This window comes from Scatophagus argus, chromosome 14, assembly GCF_020382885.2.
Source record: "Scatophagus argus isolate fScaArg1 chromosome 14, fScaArg1.pri, whole genome shotgun sequence".
Classification (NCBI taxonomy): domain Eukaryota; kingdom Metazoa; phylum Chordata; class Actinopteri; family Scatophagidae; genus Scatophagus; species Scatophagus argus.
In genome coordinates, this window is record NC_058506.1 from 19,062,948 (window position 1) to 19,084,504 (window position 21,557).

At 43.2% G+C, this 21,557-nt stretch overlaps 1 protein-coding gene across 1 annotated transcript in view; it reads left to right on the top strand.

Moving 5' to 3' along the window:
• Positions 1–21,308, top strand: part of grk6 (G protein-coupled receptor kinase 6) — a 38,428-nt gene extending 17,120 nt beyond the window's left edge. The window contains exons 4-16 of the mRNA XM_046410190.1: positions 3,298–3,375; positions 4,448–4,548; positions 7,520–7,612; positions 11,064–11,127; positions 12,158–12,298; positions 13,657–13,847; positions 13,942–13,979; positions 15,206–15,295; positions 15,415–15,623; positions 15,704–15,841; positions 16,200–16,337; positions 16,435–16,569; positions 16,674–21,308. Coding sequence (XP_046266146.1) covers positions 3,298–3,375; positions 4,448–4,548; positions 7,520–7,612; positions 11,064–11,127; positions 12,158–12,298; positions 13,657–13,847; positions 13,942–13,979; positions 15,206–15,295; positions 15,415–15,623; positions 15,704–15,841; positions 16,200–16,337; positions 16,435–16,569; positions 16,674–16,724 — 1,467 coding nt within the window. The 3' untranslated portion in view covers positions 16,725–21,308. The remainder of the gene's footprint in view (positions 1–3,297; positions 3,376–4,447; positions 4,549–7,519; positions 7,613–11,063; positions 11,128–12,157; positions 12,299–13,656; positions 13,848–13,941; positions 13,980–15,205; positions 15,296–15,414; positions 15,624–15,703; positions 15,842–16,199; positions 16,338–16,434; positions 16,570–16,673) is intronic.
• Positions 21,309–21,557: the final 249 nt, after the last annotated feature.

Consider the following 21,557-nt stretch of genomic DNA (forward strand, 5'->3'; position numbering starts at 1 on the left):
CATGTGTGTGTGTGTGAGAGTGAAATGTTGTTGTTGGTGCTTTTTTTTCTCCCATGTCAAAATCACTGAGCTCGTGCTGTGGTGAGAAGGCTGCGGGTGTGATGAAGACGACGAGACGAAGAGGTGACGACGAGCGGCGAGTTTCCTGAATTTCTTTGAAAAGTCACAAACAAATTTAGAAAAGGTTGGGCAACAGAACAACTTGCTCACCTGGTAGAGATCGTAATGCCAGGGAAATGAAAATACCAAAGTGCTTAAAGGGAAATTGTGACCGTCAAAGTTAGGTCCTCTAAACATGCCATTTTAGCCCCATGCAGGCTCAGATTGTTACTCTGAGTGTCTGACAACATGACAGAAAGCCGACGATGGAAACGTGAGTCAGAGCTGCAGAGAGGACTTTGGGGTTTACTGAGAGGAACTGCAAGCATTTATTTCCAAAGTCATGGCTGAATATTCAGCTGATTTCAACAGTCGAGATGTGGAAACAACTGCAACAACTCACGTCCGGTGGGGGCTCAGAGTGAGACTTCGCCATGGCCACTTAAAGTCTCTCCTGTAGTGGACCTAACATGGTCTAATGAGATGGAGCAGGGACACGACCGTTAGGCGAGGAGTGAGTCGCTTTTCCCTTGGCTTTGTGCACCAGCTGGCCTCTGAGACCTCTGAGTCCGTCTGCTGTTTGCGGCTGCGCAGGTCGTGTACAGTGGATTTTTGCAGCTTTGTCTCTGAAAATGACGCCATGAGAACCGGCGGTGAGAATGAACTCAAACAGTAAAGTTGCCAAACAAACACACACACATTTAACACTCAACAAGCGCTTCAAAGTCGGTGGCAAAATCTGTTGACTGTTTTCTAGACGTGAGCACCACAGACTAGATTATAATTATCTGCATTACAGACAAATCTTAAAGGCGGACACCTGACAACCTGCGCAGATAAAACCCAAACTATCTGCATGGGAAGACGTAGAATGAAACAGCAGAGTTTTTAAAGTCGTTTTACTGGCGGTGAATGGAAGTAAAGTGGTGAGCTGGTTCTCATGGATTGCCTTTGATACAGGAAGTTTAATTATCCTGAAAAGCCTCCATGACTTGAAGTTTGGAGAGAGGAGGAGGAGGAGGACGCAGAGTTTAATATCTGTTTAATGAAATACAGGAACTCTTGACTTCTGGGAAAAAAAGGAGAGAAGTGCGTCAGTGTGTCGCCCTCTCCTATCTCCCATGCTGTATCCGACACACACACACACACACGTTTCTGTCGATCTCATCTGTCACAGTTAACGGCTCGCTACTCGCTTCTCGCCCTGATCACTTGAGGAATGTTTCAGTCGCACATATTTTGCTCCCACTGGAGAGCGTGCGAGTGTGTGTGTGTGTGTGTGTGTGTGTGTGTGTGTGTGTTTAGCTTTTATTTTTTGGTGCAGTGATAAGTGATAAACTTCCTCCTTTGCTCTCACACACACAAACAGACTTTCGGCCAGACTTGTGGAAAATCGCACGGACTTACATTCATTTCCTGGAGGCCTGCCGTAACCTTCAGCACTGACCCCCAAACATCAGCTGTTTTCCAAATGGGGCTTTTTTTTTACTGGTCTTGAGTCTGAAATGTGCCCCCAAAAGTAGTCGCACCTGCACACGCACGCACACACATAAAGAAGTGAATTAATCCCTCTATAATCTGCCCAAATGAGTCATCAGCCTTTCAGATTTAGTTTTAAGATGTGTGAAGTTTACCATATTCACCATCTTAGCTTAGCATTTAGCGTTTGAAAATTGGCAATGAACGCAAAGTAAAGCTGCAGGTGATGGGAATCTCGTTGGTCATAAATCAAAACGTGACAAAATAAAAGCTGGTTTGTTAAGATATTTCACTGAAAGAGTTAACCCTCTGAGCTGCTGGTGGCGTGACGAGGGGTTTCAGGGCATAAAAGCATCAGGCTTCACCCTCAGAGGACCACGAATGTCGGTTCAGGGTTTTCGTGGTGATCAATTTGTTGAGTTACTTTATTGGCTCAGGAAAAGTTAAACCCGGCTTCTTTAAAACCCTGAGGTTAACACACTTTGTACAGTCGGGGCAAGATAAAAAAGTAACCAGCGTAACAACGTCGCTGCTTTCTGTTCCTGTTTTATGGGAAGTTTATGACGTTGCATGTGACACACCAGAGCAAAACCAAAAGCTCATCTACTGGCAATGGGAAAAGAGCCCCCCCCTATTTTTAAAGCTGGTTTACTCACTTATATGTGCTAACTTTGGTGTAAAAAAGGCAGAATCGTTGGCTGTCAGGTGTGATGGGTTGAAGGCAGCGAGGCTCCAGTCTGACTGACCAGCTCAACCGACCTGCTTTACAGCTTTCAGTCGTCCAGCGGATACAGCTCACATACGAAGCAATTATGTTCTCCTTTACCCCACAACCGCTTCCCGTCTCTTCTCTGAGAACTCTGATGGAGAAGGAAAATGAGATTTGAACCGTCTCCGCTGTCACTTAGCATTAGTTTACAGGCTCTCGCCGTGAGAGGGAAGAGGGAGGAAGCACTCTGGAGTCTTCCAGTCAGGCTCAGTTTACTGCAAGTCACTCAGAGGGGGGAATACGTACAGTCAGTTCATGAAGGCCAGGGTGTGGAGCAGGCCTCCCCAAGCTCGTCAGTTAGATCTCAAAATGGGTTTTCCAAACCCTTTAGGGGTTCTTCGGTGGACGCGCAGAAAGCTGGTGGTACAGCTGAGCAATCATTCAGCCTTACTGTTTATTGACCTTCAGTGCAGTCATTGCATCATTGTTGAACAGAATGTCAAATAGTCCAAATGAACCATCCCAAGCCGGTTTAAAACTAAGTGAAGTTTTTGTTTTGCACGTTAGCTGCACAAGCTATTATGAACTTCTTGTGTGTGATTTTAAATAAATAAAAATTAATATTGCAGTGGTAATTTTAACCAGCTTTAGCCAGCAGCAACAGCATAGTTTGTGTGCTTTGCTTTAACTTGTGTGGTAATGGAGTTGACGACAACAAGGGAAGACCCAAAGACAAAATATAAAACCACAGACTTAAGAAAGTAGTAAATGTTTAAAAATCAGCTCATTTTCATGAAATGTTTCTTATGTATTCCTGTGTATTTCAGCTTCTTTTGTTTTCATTCCATCAGTTCAGCTTGTATCTCACAGCACCGTGTTTTCTGATGACTGGCTCATAATTTAATAGGGCCTGTGCCCGTGAGATGGCACATGGATGGTTTTTCTGTACATTTGGACTCTTGCACATGTGGATAGCTGATGGTCTATTGTGTCGACGTGTTTCCCTCCAGGCGGAGTACGAGGTGACCCCAGATGAGAAGAGGAAGGAGTGCGGTCAGGAGCTCCTCGACAAATACTTCAACACAAAGGTAGCTTTTGCTTTCACGGACCTTTGCCTCTGTCTGCATTTCCCTGCACACAAAACTACTTCCAGTTGAAGACTGACTCGAGACTCGAGACTTGGGTCAAAGCGGGCAGCAGCCATCGGATTTTGTTTTGCATGTTTGAATTGTACCTTAAATTACAGCTGAAATCAGAGGTAAAACTTAAGATTGATGTCCGGCCTCATGCACAGCCACTGGCTTCTAGTCAAGTATCTGAAAAATACAGATGATTATTTTGCTCATGACCCAAGATAAAAATAAACTTGCAGGCTAGCTTGACATAGATAACGTATCACTTTAACAACTTGCCAACGTATATGAAAGCAGCATTGTGGATGTATGAAGGGCATTGCAAGTGTCGTCCTGATGATGCATTCAAGAACATTAATTTTGAAAAATTGGCAGCTGAACCTCACTTATTCAATACAAATAACTGCACAAATTCATGTTTGTCATCATGTGTTGACTTGATGAGTTTTTGTTTTCATTTTTCTCCAGGCTTACTCATGTGAAAAGTAAAATACAAGACAGAATGTCTGGAGATACAGCACAATCATTGAATACATTATCCTCAAAAGCTAAGGGAAATAGAAATAATGCTGTTCCACCTCCAAATTCTTAACTGTGATTTGCTCAGTTTGATTTCTGATAGCTGAGCACATCGTTAGTTTAAACTACGGTACTTCAGCCCTGCAGTCCACTGACAGCCTGTCAAGAAGTTAGAAATCTAACAAACTGATATGAAACCTTTAAAGAGACGACGCACAGTAATTTACATTATAATTAGGAGAGTGCAGCCTTCGTGTGTGCAGTCATGGGCTGGTTGAAGTTTCCCTCTGTTTTTCCTGTGTGCTTCAGTCTCACCTGCGTCTGTCTGCATTTATTGATGTACAAGTCTGAACATGCAGTGAGAACAATCATCTCCCAGTTGAAAACCCAGTTCATCCTGCTTTCCTCTGTGAGTTTACTGTCAGAGTTGAGTCACCGTGTTTACCTGGACTTGGATGTTTTTGTGGTTTTCTTTTTTGTTTTGTTTTTTTTTTTTGTTGCGGTGCAGTCGGAGGACCACGTGCCTGAGGTGGAGGAGGCCATGATGGCTCAGTGTGCCGAGAGGCTCCAGCAGGAGGCCTGCAAAGAACTCTTCAAGGACTGTACCAAGTAAGATCACAGGGGTCCCATCCCGGCTTGTGTTTCATTTCGGTCCATTCATTATTTTGACTTACAGGCAAGGAACTGGATTCATCGCTCGGTCAGAGCTGTTATGTTCTTGGTCTTATTTCTTAAAATTTTGGGGTTTTAATGACAAGAAAACGAGTCTCTATTTTAGGAAGGTTTTTTAAGCTGATGTCTAATATTTTTGTACTGAAATATCTTCTACCCCTGGAAGTGTAGGGAAACAACAGACAAAGCAAAATTTAGAAAATATCCAACTGCCAGCAGTGACTCCAACACCAGAATGCCAGAATTATTCAGACAGCTCAGGTAGTTCTTTAGTAAGTTCCCATGACAGCTCACTGGTACATATTTGGGAAATGATGTGGGAAAAGAAAATGCAACCAAACCGAAATGGTGAAAACATATCAGATCTGACTCATTTTCTATGGAATACAAAGGCTATCAGTGATCAGCGTTAGCCGTTTTCCCAAAATCCCCAAGCCCTCGTGTCTCTCTCTGTGAGGTTTCACTTCAAAGAAAATCCTGTAGTGTTGCCACGATAACACATTGAAAAGCAAAGTAAAGCAAGCGCCCTGCAGAAAGCCCAAGTCTGAACGCTGACCTGGAAGACTCTGTGTGTGCACAGCTCAAGGCCAAGTGAAGTCACGAGTCGCTGTCAGCAAAGTTGTGCTTCTTTGTTCGTTGTTTGTTGACGAGCAGGGTTGGAAATCAGCAGCCGCCGAATGCCGGCCATGTTGCTGTGGTGGCTTTGCTTAACTTACCAGCCGCGGCGCAAGCGGAACATTTGTGACAGCAGCCTACTAATTTATCATAGATCTTGTTGCCACAGTGGATTAAATAAAATGAGATGGTAGATTATGGAACCCGCAGGCCACAGTGGCATGTGGACCAAAAGGTTGATTTCCAGCTCTGCTGAGTCTGAAGTCATCCGACTCGAGTCTGTGCTGGATTCTGATTGGCCCAGAGGAGGGCTGCATCAGGGAGGCAGGAGGACACATGTTTAAAGAGCCGCTTAACACCTCAGACTTCTCTCTTCTTGTCTCGACTTGTGTTCTCATGGACTGACAGCACAACTATTGTCCCAGTTCAAAGTCTGCGTTTAACCAAGAGACGTCCAAATGCCTGCGGATGTTCTTGCTCCAAAGGTTTCAGTGACGCTGCTTTAGGACCTGACTTGTGTGGACCAGACTTCGCTTCCCAGCGTTCATCTTTCTGTCAGCTATAGCCGATGTGTCCTCCTCACTTTTCAAAATCCTGCTTTTGTTTTTGCTTCTGTGGTTTCACATAGCGCAATAAAAATGCAGCTTCAAGGCTGCAAAAGCAACTTAACTGTCACACTGAATTTGTTCTCCTATGCTTCCAAAATGAGGAAGTTCAGTCTGCAGCAGTTGAGAGCACTCAGCACTTTATGGGTGCTCATCTCGGCTGTGATGGAGATCAAAAGCCACTTAAGATCAAGACGAAATTCAAACAAACGGTGGCTGCAGGATCACTGCTAAAGACGGAGGAGACAAATGCATGCAGGATGGGGAGAAACACATTCTGTTTTCACTGTGACGAGGAAGAGCTCATGGTTCATCCCATAGACAGCACTCACATGTTGAGTAACATCCTCTAACGGTTGTGTTCGTGCTTGTTGCGTAGGCGTGAAGCAGCACAGAGGTCAGTCTGTTTTTTCTGACGTTTCAAGTGCAAGATGTGAGTAATTTACTACGCATTATTACTACAGACTGTCTGCTGAGGAGTGAACGTCTGGTGTTTTTCTACATGTTAGAGTCAAAATAAGTTTGATTCGATACTACTTAGACCAACTCTTTGTGTTTCAGTCAGACAGTGACGTGTTTCATGTTAACGGACTAAAAACAGGAGTGAATCCTTCCTGTATTGGCTCACTAAAAGCAGCGTATTACTGAGTTAAGTTCCTTTCTCACTGAGTTGATTAAATCTGAAACTAATCCACATACTTGCTTTTTATTTGAATTTCAGATGGTTGCGTTTATTGTTCCTTCAGGATCACCTGACTGAACTGTGTTGATAAGTGGAAAATATTACTATTATACAAGAAACAGTCGATTTGAATTGATTTTGTGAATTGATTCAGAATCAGAGCAGGTAAGAAAGTCTACTGAGTGTTGGTCACCGAATCGACTCTTTGGACAGTAATATTTGTCGTGTTTATTACTTCAGATTAAAATTACGTATAAAATTAAAAGCAAAAATGGTAAAAAGCAATGCCCCCTGCAGCACTATTGATTTTGTATAATAAAGAGACTGCATTAGAGTTGGAGCTAATCATTTTTATTATTGATTAAGTTTAAGTTTGCATGAAGTCCAGGGAACTCTTTAAATAGCTTTCAGAGCCGTTTAGTTCAAGCAAAAGCAGAAAATATGACAGAGAAGCTTGGTTATGGTTGCTTCTTGGTTATGTTTTGTTTTGTTCTGTTTAAATTGATTATCAGAATAGTAGCTAATTAATTTTCACTCGATCAGCTGATTGATTTATTGACTGTCTTAGCTCTACAGATAGATCACTGAATCAAACAGATTCAGTGATAGAACAGATACAAACAGATTTAGTTAGTTAATGTTCTCTTTAAAGCAGCTAGGGCTCCAATTAAACTTGATTATTCATTAATCTTTGGTGTAATTTTTCGGTTGATCAGTTAATTGATTGATAGAATAAAGACAAAACCAACACATATTCAGTTTATGATATAAACCAGAAGGGCAGCAAATCCTCACATCAGAGAATATTTGCCTTTTTTTTTCTGCCCACTAGATAACTTTTAATGTATTAATCTATTGTCAGATCTGTTAATCCATGAAGCGGCTGATCGGTTAAGAGTTTCATCTCCAGTTAGCCACAAACTTGAGGGACTCTTGGGCTGATGAAGGGCAGTATGTGGTTATGCTGTGGTAACAGGGTCTCTCCTCTCTGCTGTGTTTTTCCCAGACTGATCCACGACTACCTGAGCGTGGCGCCCTTCGCCGACTACCTCGACAGCATGTACTACAACAGGTTCCTCCAGTGGAAGTGGTTGGAGAGGTGAGCTTTCCACTCAGGCTCATCTTGAAGGCACCATTAGCCTTAAACTCCACCACAGTAACTAGTAACGACATGCTCGCAGAGTTGCCTCACTCCTCCCTCTCCCCGGTGTCCTCGTCTCCTCGAGGGGTTACGGGGGGTGAGAACAACGCAATCCCTGAACTTCACAGTGACATCGTGATCTTACATGTTTCAAGAGGGGAGCTTGAAATTGCTCAACTGCGAAGTTTCACAGTTGAATTTCAGCAGTGAGGTGACTTTCGGACTTTCAGAGTGCTGTTGTAAAAGGTTAGATAATGAATTGGAAGCGTCTGCGATCCAGAAAATACCTTGTTGATTGTAATTAGACGGTGGAAAACATCTTTGTCATGAGCGTCCGGGCCAAGACGGCCAGGAGACAAACATACAACTCAGGCTACAGTTTCTGTATTAACTGCTGTTTTAAATGCAGGAGCAGAAGGAGCAGCAAATGTAAAAGACTTCTGCCTTCAATGTAAACCAGTCCTGGGGACCAAGAGCAAAGATGTTTACATTTCTATTTTGAGAATATTTACATTGATGCGGAGTTTGTGACACAAATGACATCGAGGAACACAGAAGAGCCATTCAGATCACGGGATCATCTTCAACTGACAACCTTCCGCCCTCCATGAATGTTGTTGCTCAAACACAGTGGCCAACTGAGATAAGATAAGATAAGATGAGATAAGATAAGATGGGCCTTTATTAGGTGAGACCAAAATAAAGTTAGAACATTACCTGGATGTAACTCCAACTCCCAGAACGTTGTGTCACAATGACATAGATAAGGAAAGGAAACACTTCCTACGTGCAACTGCTAACAACAAGCTCTGTGGATTATCTTGGGTATTTAGATGGATAAGCAGCACTACAGAGGGGGTGAAATGTTCCTTTACAGAAGCAATTTAATTTTGACTCCATTTACAGATATAATTTAAGTATATACATTTTGCCGATATTTCATCAGTATGTCATTCATCTGTAGAAACAGTGTGCTAGTTTGGGCTTTCAATATAGGCTGAATAATGATAGTTTTATTTAATTAGTGATAAACAGGTAAAATCCCATCCTGATTTGTAAATCAAATGCTGTCCAGCTGGTGTCTGCAGCAGGATTCCTGTGAGCCCGATCACGTTTCTTTCTCCTGTAATAAATCTGACATCACAGACTGTAAAGGGTATACGGTGTGTTGTGACGCAGCCGGCCTGCCAGCTTAACATGAGAATCAACTGGATGAAAGTGCTGCAGCCCAGAAGTTGATCCGTTTATATTACTAGAAAACATAAATACAAATAAACATGTGCTAAAAATAAAAAGCAAAAACGATTCTGATGAGAATTCCCACAAAGAGGCAGTTCAGGCAGTTCAGTTCAGAATCGCATCAGTCGCTGGTGGTGACCGTCATGAGAATAATGGCCCGTAAGAGTTTGATCACGTTTGTTTACAGACAAAGAACGTTCTTCCTGGTCTGTGTCCCATCAGGGACCTCTGAAGGCTCCCAGACTCCACGCCAGTCTGTCTGTCCTGCTGCGGACTGGCGTGTTTAGGTCTGATGGTTAAGCGGGTGAAACAACCTGCGTGAGATGCTGCAGGTATCCTCGTTTAATGATGTAGATATTAAAGCTCAGACCTGAACCCACGATGAGGTGACAGAGAAACACAACACGGAGGGATGGAAGAGCAAGAGAAAACACAGAGGACAGGAAAAAGCAAATATGAAAGAGACCAAACAAAAGGACGAGAGATGTTGGCCCACCAGGATCCTTTCACAGTGTTGGCTTCTTTCCTCCCCATTTACAGCAGAATGAGTTTCCTCCAGCCCCACAAGCTGGAACTGTGGAAGGTTGACGACCTTAGATTTTTCAGTGCATCCAGTGGGGTTTAGAGAAGTTTTCACAAACCGCAGGGTCGCTGAATTCCCTCCGCGCAGGAGAATTTCTTAACCTTCATACACAGTGAAAACATTAAACCTTCACCATAATTGGAGTCCAAACTGTTTCTCGCAGCACTAACGTTAAGCTAAGAGATGTTGCCAAACTTGTCAGGAAGCAAAGGAAATGACTGCAGAGTGGAGCGAAAGCTGCTTATGTTATCACAATTAAATTCAGCAAACCAACAAACAATTGAGTAAAACTTTTCTGTGCACTGAAGGCGGCGTTTCCCTGAGGTCAAGAGCTTTGGCCTGGTGGTGGATGGGCTGACGTCTGTTTACATCATACTTATAATTTACTCTTTTGGGGAGCTTTAATTGCACTAACAGTGATGAAATGAGTTGTTGTCAGTTTCTCTTAAAGTTATCTTAAACACAAAGAAGAAACACATGGCAAAGGGGAGAAGGAAGTGGAAACAAACCTGTAATTTCAAAATAAATAAGCCAGAGGATATTTTTTCATTGTTTTTGGCAGTAAAAAAAGAATTTTTGGCCTGGCAGGGGTTCAGGTTCAAGTGTTTAGAGCTACAGAGGAACGACTGGAAGGCTGTGGCTGTGCTCATAGCTGATTCTCCAGCTGTCCTTCCAAGATGTCTCCAGTGGCTCAGAGAGTCCAAAACCTTTGTTGTCTTCTAGCAACAGCAGATGCACGCTTGTAATGTCATTAGCTTAAAAATAAGATGAAAACAAGGATGAGAAGCAGTCAAAAACTCCCAGTTAGCTCATAGGGCGGCTAACTGCTCAGCTAAGTGAGCTAACAGCAGCTCCAGTTAGCAGCAGTTGGCGGTTACCCCCACCTTTGTTTGTTTGACTTAGTTTAAAAGGTGTGTATTGCACCTATAAAGCTTCTGAAGCTGCTGGCGTAGCCGTAGACCTTCAGTCTGTTTCCGTTAACCAGTTTGTTGTCAGGTTTGACAACAGCAGTTCAGCATGACACACGAACGGCCCGAGGATGTCGTCCCCACCAGTGACATTCTCAGAGTCCGACTGCTTCCTGTACTCCCCTCACCTAAACCACCTGAATGCACTGACAAACCTTTGTCTGCCTGCTGATGAAGTCAGCTGGTCAGAATGGGGTTAAATGCAAGGACACACAAACCAATACCAATTACTGAACAACTGAGCGTTCAAAACAAGCAGGAGAGGTATTACACCATCACAGAGCTTATTAAACAATAAATGACTCATCCTGCTGTAATGAGTCCATGCCCCAGGGTCCATTTAATTTACCTGCCTGAATGATCCGACTGTCCAAAGGGAGATGTGATGGGAGCACCAGGAGGCACCAGTTCATCTGTACCAGCTCCTTTTTGTGGTCTACTGACTGCTTGGTGCCGTCTTTTGGTTCAACATTTGTAATCTCATCAGCAGTCATGTTTTCCAAGTCTGCAGGTCCATTTTTATTTATTCTTGTATATCAACACCCAGGAGAGCGAAATAGTGTTAGAGATTTAATCTTTAACTTACACGTGTGAATGAGTTTCTCTTTGTGTCAAACAGGCAACCGGTGACGAAAAACACGTTCCGACAGTACAGAGTTTTAGGGAAAGGAGGCTTTGGAGAGGTGAGTACTGCTTTTTTTTCGTTTAATTATGAATTGCATCAACACACAACAGAACAACTCACAAACAAAGGGGACCCGATCTTATCGTAGCAATGAATAGTTTTACAAGGAGACTCTGATCATTGCTATTAAAAGCAAAGCTCTTAACTTAACCGCCATGGTGGAATGAAAAAGGACCTTCCCCAAGCTGTTGCCACAAAGTTGGAAGCATAACATTGTCCATAATGTCTTGGTATGCTGAGGCATTAAGATTTCCCTTCACTGGAAGTCAGGGGCTGAGCCCAACCCCTGAAAAACATCCCCATACCACACCTGAACACAGTAATAGAGATCTGTGTCTCAGTACTTTTGTTTATATGGTGTAGTTCAGATTACGCATGTTCTCCTGCTCTTTGTGTTTCTGAAGATCATATCTTGACTTAAAGACAGACACATTGACAGGTTTGAAGTGAGAAAGTGGCGGGTCGGTAACATCTGAGGACAATCTGTTTAGCTGAATTTATAGGACCACACGCTGGACAGAGAAATGAGAGACGGAAAGAACAGTTGAAGAAATCACCTCTGCATCTCAGTGGCAGTACATGCTTCCTTCCTTATTCCCTTTAGCATAGGGTAGGCTGCACGCGTCTGAAAACTGCTTCGGTCCACTGCAGAGCTTCCCTGATAAATGACACGCCTTTCTGCCGTTTGCAGCTGTGATTAAAGCAGAAATCTCCTGGAGAGAACAACACGGCTTTAATCACAGCTCTGAGCCGCTGCCCAGTGTCATCTTATAATTAGATTGTTTACAATCACAGTCTTGTTTGGGGTCCTGATTCACTCATGGATGTGAAGTCACAAGATACATAAAATAAAGATGTGAACAAGATATGAAATTGTCTTATTAAGAGGGTCTATTGTACACTTTTATTTGTGCAGCTTTTTGTTGGTGTGAAAGGAAAGAAAATTATCTGCTCATGTGAACTCTTTACTCTCCTCTGCGGCCATCTTGACTTTCTTTTCACCAACCCCACCCCACCCCACCCCCCAGGTGTGTGCATGTCAGGTACGAGCCACAGGGAAAATGTACGCCTGTAAGAAGCTGGAGAAGAAGAGGATAAAGAAGAGGAAAGGAGAGTCCATGGCGCTCAACGAGAAGCAGATCCTGGAGAAAGTCAACAGCAGATTTGTAGTAAGCATCACATCTTAACAGCTTTCCCGCCGCTCGAACTTTTGCAGATTTTGTGTTGGCCAGCCTCTCATTTATGAGTACGTGCACTTTTGCACCTCCTGCACAATGATGCAGAAATAAGATAGACCCTTCATTGGAGCTGCTCACGGTGTGGTCTGTGGATTATCTTTAGTGACCGGGCCATGATTTCTGGAAACAGATGTTGCTTTTGAGTTTTTAAGAGCACCGCAAGCGAAGTCATCCAGTTCCCTTATATTCTAGAGAAGGAAGACATCTCTACAAACATTCTGTCAACAAATCCTATAAAAACACAAGTCAGAAAAACATATATGAGTTCATCACTCGATCCTTTCTGACTTCCTGTCTGTGGCTCTCAGCTCCAAACCCATTGGTTCTTACTGAAGAAGTGAATCGTCAACAATGACTCACGTATATGTAGTTTAATTTTTTTTTTTTAACTTCCTGAAACAGATGGTCACATTTAAAAAACTCAAAGAAAAGTAAGTAGTGTGTGTGTTGGGCTCTGTTTTCGGCAGTGGATCAGTTAACGCTCCAGTGCGTATTTCTGGCAGCAGGACGGTGTGTGTACTTGTTAGTAGAAACTTCTCTTTCCTCTAATAAAGAGAAGGACATTTTCCCCAGGCAAACCCTTCACAACTCATTTCCTCCTGAGTTTCTTCTCTGTATGCGTCAATCAGACGTGATGTCTGCCACATTAACAACTGTGGTAATTAAAAGACAACATGGAGGTTTGTTCTGCCTCTGCTTCGGTTTGATTCTCTGCCAAATGACCTTCGTTCAGCTTATTTGATTTGGACTGCAGTCAGCCAACTTGTCCAGGCTCCCAGGCCTCCCGGCAGTCCCTGAGGGTTCAACGTGACTTTATTGTCAAAAATACAGTCTGATAACTTTATTCAACAGAAAGTTATTTTTTCTTTCTGTTTTTAAAGAAATATTATCAACAGTTTGTGTTTGTCAGTTTGTCAGCTTTCATCAGCTAGTTAGTGTTAAAACTAGGAAGCCTCAGCAGGACACCAGTGCACGATTCTGACAGCAGGTCTTGATTCAAAAGACTGACGGTCTTTAATAGCCAAAAAGAGTTCAATACGCAAGAGCCAGATGTGTCTCACAGAGTTCAGACCACAAATAGAACTAAAACAGAGTGAATATTGGACTTACATTCATTGAATGAAACACATACGACTCCAAATGAAAGATCATGCATGTATCTGTGACACCAGATCAACCTGAAAATAGATGAACGATGTGTTACAGCTTGTTCTGCTGCCCCCAAGTGTCCAAAAACATAGTTGATGCAGGTTTAATAATAATAATAATAATGACTTGTCTGTCTCCAGGTGAGTTTAGCGTACGCCTACGAGACAAAGGACGCTCTGTGCCTTGTGCTGACCCTCATGAACGGAGGAGACCTGAAGTTTCACATCTATCATATGGGCGACGCGGGTTTCGACGAGAAGAGGGCCGTCTTCTACGCCGCAGAGATCTGCTGTGGGCTGGAGGACCTGCACCGTGAACGCATCGTCTACAGGTCGGCGTCCTCCAGCTCTACTGTTGTTTGTCTCGTTGTCTTTTTGTCTTTTTGCTTTGCTCTTATCTCACTGGCTGGTGTCTTTCTCATGCAGGGATCTGAAACCAGAGAACATCCTGCTAGACGACCACGGTGAGTTAAAGGAAACATTTTTCTACGTCTGATTACCTTTGTACACCTTTATTTCTCTGTGACATCAAACCAGAGGTTGAGAGGTAAACTCAAGATAAAATCTGAACATTTAAGCAGGGAACAAATGAAATATGACAGGAAGACTTATGAGTGGAATTCACAAACTCTGAAAAGCACTTCCTGTCTGTTGTTTTGCAGCTTTTGACCATATCTTCATATAGAAATTTAATGAATTTCATTTAAATTTAAATAAATAATAAACAAAACAAAATAATTTTGTTTTAATCCAGTTTATTCCTTATTTAAAGACAGAAATAGATTATTTTCAGTTGACTTATGATAATTTATTGTACTGTTTTACAAGCAGGTTTGTTTTTATTACATCTCTTAAATACAAATTTAATGAATTTATTTGTATATTACTGATTAATTATGCTTATTGATCATAATAAGTCTAAAATCATTTCTGTGGCACACTGGACACATCGTACATCCGGGATTTTTGAAATGTATTCTGAAGACGTTCGGTGCTTCAAACAGTTTGTACTTATAACTTTATAACCAACAACAAAATGAAGATGAATATTTTGTCCATTTTCTTAATGAAAGACGGTGTCGTTGGTCCTGTAAAGTTGTGTTTACTCTGAGATTGTTGTGTGAGGGGGTCAAGTGGCAGCAGTTTGTGAGATGTTTTCCTGCTGTGAGTCACCAGAGGGCGCTCTGACTCTAGCAGAAGAGCCTGAACCAAGAGAAAAGAAGAAACTCTCTGATGAAGAGTTTAATCACACAGCACAGTCTGACCTAATTGAAGAAAAGTATTGAATAACTAACAGACCATGGTTAACAGGAAGTTGAGACAAACTTCCGCGACTGACAAACAGACAGATACAGCATTTCTTCAGATCACGTGGATCCGCTTTGCTCTTGCATTATGCACCAAAGGAAACAAACGTAAAGCTGATTACTGCTTTGATGTAAGCACAGTCAGTGTACACTGAGTCATAAATCACATCATACAACATAAATCCTCTGAACAATGAGTAGCACCGTGCTCATTTCCTTTTAATTTGTGTTTTGTTTTGTTTGCTGGAAATTAATCTGGTGGTGAAAAGTAGAATCGGATCTGATTTCAAAGAACTTGATGGGACGTAACAGTACTGTTTTGAGATTGATATTCCTCATGTTTTCCTTGCAGTACATCTTTGTGTGTTTGTGTGTGTCTTCAGGCCACATCAGGATATCAGACCTGGGCTTAGCAGTTCATGTACCGGAGGGACAGACCATCAAAGGACGGGTGGGAACAGTGGGATACATGGGTGAGTCTCCTCTGATCTTTATCGACTTCTACTTGTGGCCAGTGGAAAAATGAAAAACGCATCTGAAGCAGATTACTGCAAAAAACATCTTGCTTCAGTCCTTTCCTTCTCTACTTCAGCTCCAGAGGTGGTGAAAAACGAGCGCTACACCTTCAGCCCCGACTGGTGGGCGCTGGGCTGCCTGCTGTACGAGATGATCGAGGGCCAGTCTCCCTTCCAGCAGAGGAAGAAGAAGATCAAGAGGGAGGAGGTGGAGCGGCTGGTGAGGGAGGTGGACGAGGACTATTCCAGCAAGTTCTCAGAGGACGCCAAGTCGCTCTGTAAAATGGTGGGCGTCCAGATTTTACTGTTTTATATAATTCAGCCCCAGTGCAGGGTTTTAGCTTTAACAGTTTTTCAATCCTCCAGCTTCTGGCCAAAGATCCAACAGAAAGGTTGGGCTGCCAGGGGGGTGGAGCCTCTGAGGTTAAAGCCCATCCCATCTTCCGCTCCATCAACTTCAAACGCCTCGAGGCCGGCATGCTGCAGACGCCCTTCATTCCCGATGTAAGTCCACAGGACATCAAGGAAGGAAGTTCTCAGTTCTTATCAGAGTTAGATGAGGCACAGATGAAAACACCTGAGGGCCTGACTAATACCTGGAACAACCACTCCCATCCCATGATGTGGAAACGTTGTTCTCCACTCCAGTAAATAGGACCTTAGATACGACTTGACAGGTGGAGATATTTCAGGTCCACTCAGCAGTGAGCAAGAAAGCTAATGATGAAATGTTAAGTTAACCTGATTAATAAGAAAGTCGCTGAGGCTCGTCATGTGGCGCTTAATTAACCTGCGCAGTGTGTGTAACAGGAAGGGTTCTTTGGCTAAACAAAGAGATCAAAGCTTGATTTGTGTGTTGCAGCCGCAGGCCATCTACTGCAAAGACGTGCTGGACATCGAGCAGTTCTCCACAGTGAAAGGAGTGGAGCTGGAGCCCAAAGACGAGTGTTTCTACAGCAAAGTGTCCACAGGCAGCGTCCCCATTCCCTGGCAGAATGAGGTGAGAGACACGTGTTCATAAACAGTATACAAACACACACACACACAGATGCACGCACACACCCGGGTCTCATGACACAAACTCTCTCGTCCTGCAGATGATCGAGACCGAGTGTTTCGTAGAGCTCAACGTTTTCCACCAGGACGGGACGGTTCCTCCTGACCTGGACTGGAGAGGACAGCCGTCTCCTCCACCCAAACAAGGACTCCTGCAGCGGCTGTTTGGCCGACAGGTCAGTGGACTCACCTTGTGGTAAGCACAAAGTGTGAGACGTCAGTCTGTGTGTCCCTCTTGGTGAATTAACCTTCTGTGTGTGCTCTCTGCCTCCCCCTGCAGGACTGCTGTGGTAACTGCAGTGACAGTGATGAGGAGCCCACAAGGCTGTGACAGACACACACACACACACACACACACACACACAATCTCATTTGTTTACAACTTTTGCACATTTGTATTTTTAAGATAGTACTATCTCTAAATGTCAGAATGTATATTTTCAGCATAGCCATAATGTTTAATGTTATTTAAAACGTGTGAATTATCAGCTGCAGACACGCTCCGAACGACATCAACAGGCTTTTGATTTTCTTTGTCTTAGTGTGTTTGTCGTTTTTGTTCAGGGAAGGCTTTGCTTTTCATCCACTCACACACGTCTACATGTTACTGATCTGGGAGCTGCTGCCGGCCGCTGAGCAGCTCCACTGGAACAATGGCCTGCTGTAAAAGTGCCTTGCTGGAGGGCACTGTGATTACTAAGGGAGGACTGAACATTCCTTCACCTCTTTAATCCCCCCCCACACACACACACACACACACACTTTGTCCAGGGAATCAAACCAATGACTTTCAGCTCATGAACTGTGACCACTTTTCTTCTTCTGCCCTGCTGTTACCGACCTCACACACTCAAGTCTGTTAAAGTGTGACTTTTACTTTGGCTTGGTTTTCAACTGGTGATGCCAGGGCCACGAAGCGTCTGCAGATATTTTTATATCTATAGTATTATTGTTTTTCAGTTTGGCAGACGATCGACTCGTCGTGTCAGTGCGGCTCCAGTTACTCTTGTCAGTTCGGCGCCAGTTTTGGGATGTGACTGTAAAGATCATTTTGCTTTTGACAGAAACTCCAAGAGTTTATACAAGTTACTTCAAGCAACATACTTCTGCCTTTTGGTTTGGGGGAGCAGTCCCACTTTTGGTCCACAGTGAAAAATTCACACATGTTGAAAGGGCCAGTACTGTGAACCAGCAGCCTGCAAAGCACATACGATCAGCGAGAATTAAACCTTTAGAGAACCCTGATTTCCTACCAGTTTTTTGAAAAGAGAAAAGAGAAAACGAAGACTTGACTTGGTTGCAACAAAGCCGGAAAAAATCTTTATCCATCCAGATTTGTCGCAGGCTGCGCCCCGATCACATGATGACGGTCACTTCGAAGCGAAGGCAAGAGTAACTGAAGCTTTTGGGTCAAATCCTCATTCAGACGGAGACTGAAGCTGGTCTGTCCATCGCTGCAGTGAGTCGCCTCAGCTGATTGCAGTCAGTGGCTTCCACGAAGACTTTAAGCTATTAAAATGAAATACCTCTGAATGTAAAAACGGCTGTCATGTTGTTTCTGTAGATGGATGACCAGACACCAAGTTTTGTTTTTTGTTTTTTGTTTTTTTTTTGTTCCTGCTGTTGAGTATGAAACTGAAACATGCCTGGTCTCGGACACAACAATCGTCAACTCATAAATGTGTGGAATTCACCTTTAACTGTCCCACAGTGTCCTCCGTCAGGTGTGGACAGAATCCGTCCTCCAAAGTGAAGTTTCACTACGTTTATCGAAGCCGAGGCTGTCAGTGAGCTCATGTTGTGTGTTGAAGATGCTCTGTTAGATTATCCTGGAGGATTTTGGAGCTGACAATCTGAGCTAAATAAGAATCCCAGCATGCATTTTTATCAGCCAAAACTTTTTCTCAGAACTTACCAAATCAAACCAAAACTGTGTGCATGAATAGATACGTCCAAAGGCAGGTGGTTAAAGGTTGTCTTGGTGTAATTTGAGTCAACTTAGCCTTTAATGTAAGCTGTGGCTGCAACTAGCATTTATTTTCATTTTTGGTTATTTTTCAATTAGTCAGTTAACAGTTTTGTCTATAAAATGTCCTCAGACGTCTTGTTTTGTCCGGCCAACAGTCCAAAACACAAAAATACTCAGTCTGGAGCATCAAAGCCTCAACTATTTACTGAAACGATGAATGGATTGTGGTCTGGTTTTTATGAAATCTGGTGATGAACGCGTGTGGAGATTGTTTGTACATTTCAGCAAGACGCTTCTGTCAAACTTCGCCTCCTGTCATCTGAAAACTCTTTAATCAAAGCCCATAACCGGTTAAACCAAACCGGTTTTCCAGAGAAGACTGAAGATGATAAAGTCCTTCCCATCCGAGGTGCCTTTTGGTGTTTGAAGGTACTCCTCCGGCCTGTCGTCGCCTCTTTTTATACGCACTGTATGTGTGCTCGCGCAAAGCCCGCTGCTGCGTCAGCGTCGGTTCACTTCCTGTCTGTGGTACCACGTGTGCTCGTCATCGCTCTGCACTGGGGATTCGCTTCGTGAGGACGACGAGACTGAAAGAATCCCTGCACTTAAAGACTGCCGTCGACTCCTCCGTCCCCGACCTCTGAACTCTGGAGTCTCTGCAGTGATTTTATAAAAGACTGAGAGGTCAAAGGGGAACTCAAGGAGTTCGAAAAGCTTGCTAACATTCGCCATGGACATTTAAATCTGGACTGCTGTGCTGAGTCTTTGGGTCTGCTGTCAGATCACTTCGTCTGTTTGTGTCAAGGATGCACCTGTAATCTGCCTTAAAGGATAATTCCACTTATTTACCACTGGGGTCTCACTTTTGTAGTTCCGTTTATCATTACCAGTTTAATGGCTAAAATTTAGGGAAACAACAAGGCAACATGGCTGAGAGGAAGTCAGACGGGTCCAGAAACGCGACCATTCAGACGTCCTGGAAACCTGTTGTCTCAGTGAGACGCAGACAGTCGAGTCCTGCAACATCTTCTACCAAAGCTGAATCAGTCATTTCACATGCTGAGCGTCTGAAGTTTAGTGTTCTGGTTTGAAGTGGGCTCAGACGGAAAAAAGGCAACAGAATCAGTTCAAAACGAGCAAAAATGTCAAACAGGCCTGAAATGTTTTAGTATAAATGACTGTCTCTTTCTTTTAATTGTCTCCCAGATCTCAGCTATTAATGTGATGAGTGAAGTGTTATTAAAAGCGCTAAATGGCAAAAAGCGTATGGCAGAATTATCCTTTAAGGTGGTGGAAACTGAAATAGAAACAAGCGTGCTCAAATCTTCATTCACGTTTTTGTTTTTCCCAAACGTTTCTGTGTAACAGACATTTTGTTTCCACGTCACTTAAACATCTGAGGGTCCAACAGCTTCGCCTGATAACTTGAACATCAGTGAAACCAAGAGAAAAAGTCGTGTTGGTGCATCTTCTGCCTGTTTGGTTTCTTTCCTGTACGATGCACGATGATATTTGTTTTTGTTTTTTGGTTTTTTTTTTAGTTTCGCAATAATGTTTTATACATTTCAAATTAACTGAGAGCTCAGTGTGTGTGTGTGTGTGTGTGTGTGTGTGTGTTTGAGCCAGCCTTGTAAAGACTGTGAGATCAGAGGGAAGGACTTCCTGTTTTGTACCATGAATCAACATCTTTTCTCTCTGTGGTTTTGCACTTCTGTCTTTGTGAGGACTTATCTGACCTGAAAGATGAAGACACGTTAATCCAACTCCCAAAAGTCTGATTGGTTTTTACTTTTCCCTCCTCCAGCAGCCCTGTTTGAATCACACTGATCTTGACTCAGACTGCCTCCCAAACGTAAAGGTTTGGGAAACAGACAAAAAAAACCTGTCTACCTGGTTATCCCTGCAGCTGTCGTGACCTTCTCCCTGCATGAGCCGAACTGGGCCTGGTCCTGTTAGACCCGATTAAAGCCAACCAGTCCGGCTTCCTTCCTTCAGTATATAACAGTGACTCCGATAATGTTCAAGCCGTGATAATCCGGCGCCACAGAAGGCAGTAACACAACCCAAACTGAACTCAATTATGAACTGAAATGACCTGATGAGATGTTCACAGGAAACAAACAAGTGATCAGATGTTTCCAGTGAAATGGCTGTGCTGTACGTCTGTAATCGATGTTTTTACGATGGAGGAAATGAAAGTTACCGCATCAGCATCAGGGGGTCCTCATAAACACAGACGTACAAACATGTCAGTTACATAACAGCTGCTTCACTGCCTGATATTCATGTGTCGGCGATCCTGCGCACCTCATATATCAACATAACATATTTATTATTTCACTACCTGAGAAGAATGAAAAAGCTGGCTTGCCAGCATGTTAAGGTTTCTTTTATCCTTTTTTTATTTCTTGGTTCAGTGGTATTTTAGTGATTGTTTCATTGTGAGACTTCCAGCCTTTATTGACAGCATCACAGAGCTTTTTAAGGTGGAAGCTGATGGCTGACTTAGGAACATACACTCCCACTCGAAGTGACTTTTCTGCATTGTCAAAGAACGTGAAACGTCAGCTTCAGCTTCATCAGGAGAAAATGTCGCCTGGGGCAGATCTAATCGCAGCTTGTAACATTCCTAAAACACACAAAAAAACCATAAAGGAATCCGTAGTTTACGGTACGTCCGGCACTGACAGGCTGAATCACTCTGAATTTAAGGGTTCAAATGATGAATGGATGTGATTACTTTTAGTATTGTGTAAAATCTTTCTTTCCTTTTTCATGTCTGCTTGTATTTGTTCATGATGTGGGTCAAGGATTCGGCGAGTTTGGCTCTGAATGTGTCCGGGTTTGTTTAACTTTGTTTTTAACTTGTTGGTAGAAGATTCATTCATCCTGAGAGCCTTACACTGAGGAAACAGCCTCTATCAATAAACACACTGCTTTCATTCATTTTCAGTCCTCTTCATTCAGATTGTGGACTGCATCTTCCACTTTGGGGACGTTCACCGGTTTCTTACGACTGGTTATGATCGCTGCTTTCATTCCAGCCTGATAACCTGCAAAGCTTCTAGAAAAAAGTAGACGTTCTTACGGACGCCGAAGAAGAGTTTGAACCTTTCATGTCTGTCCACTGACTGACTGCGAACAAAGATGGACAACATGAGAGCTCCCCAAAATTGAGGCCAAAACATCTGCATC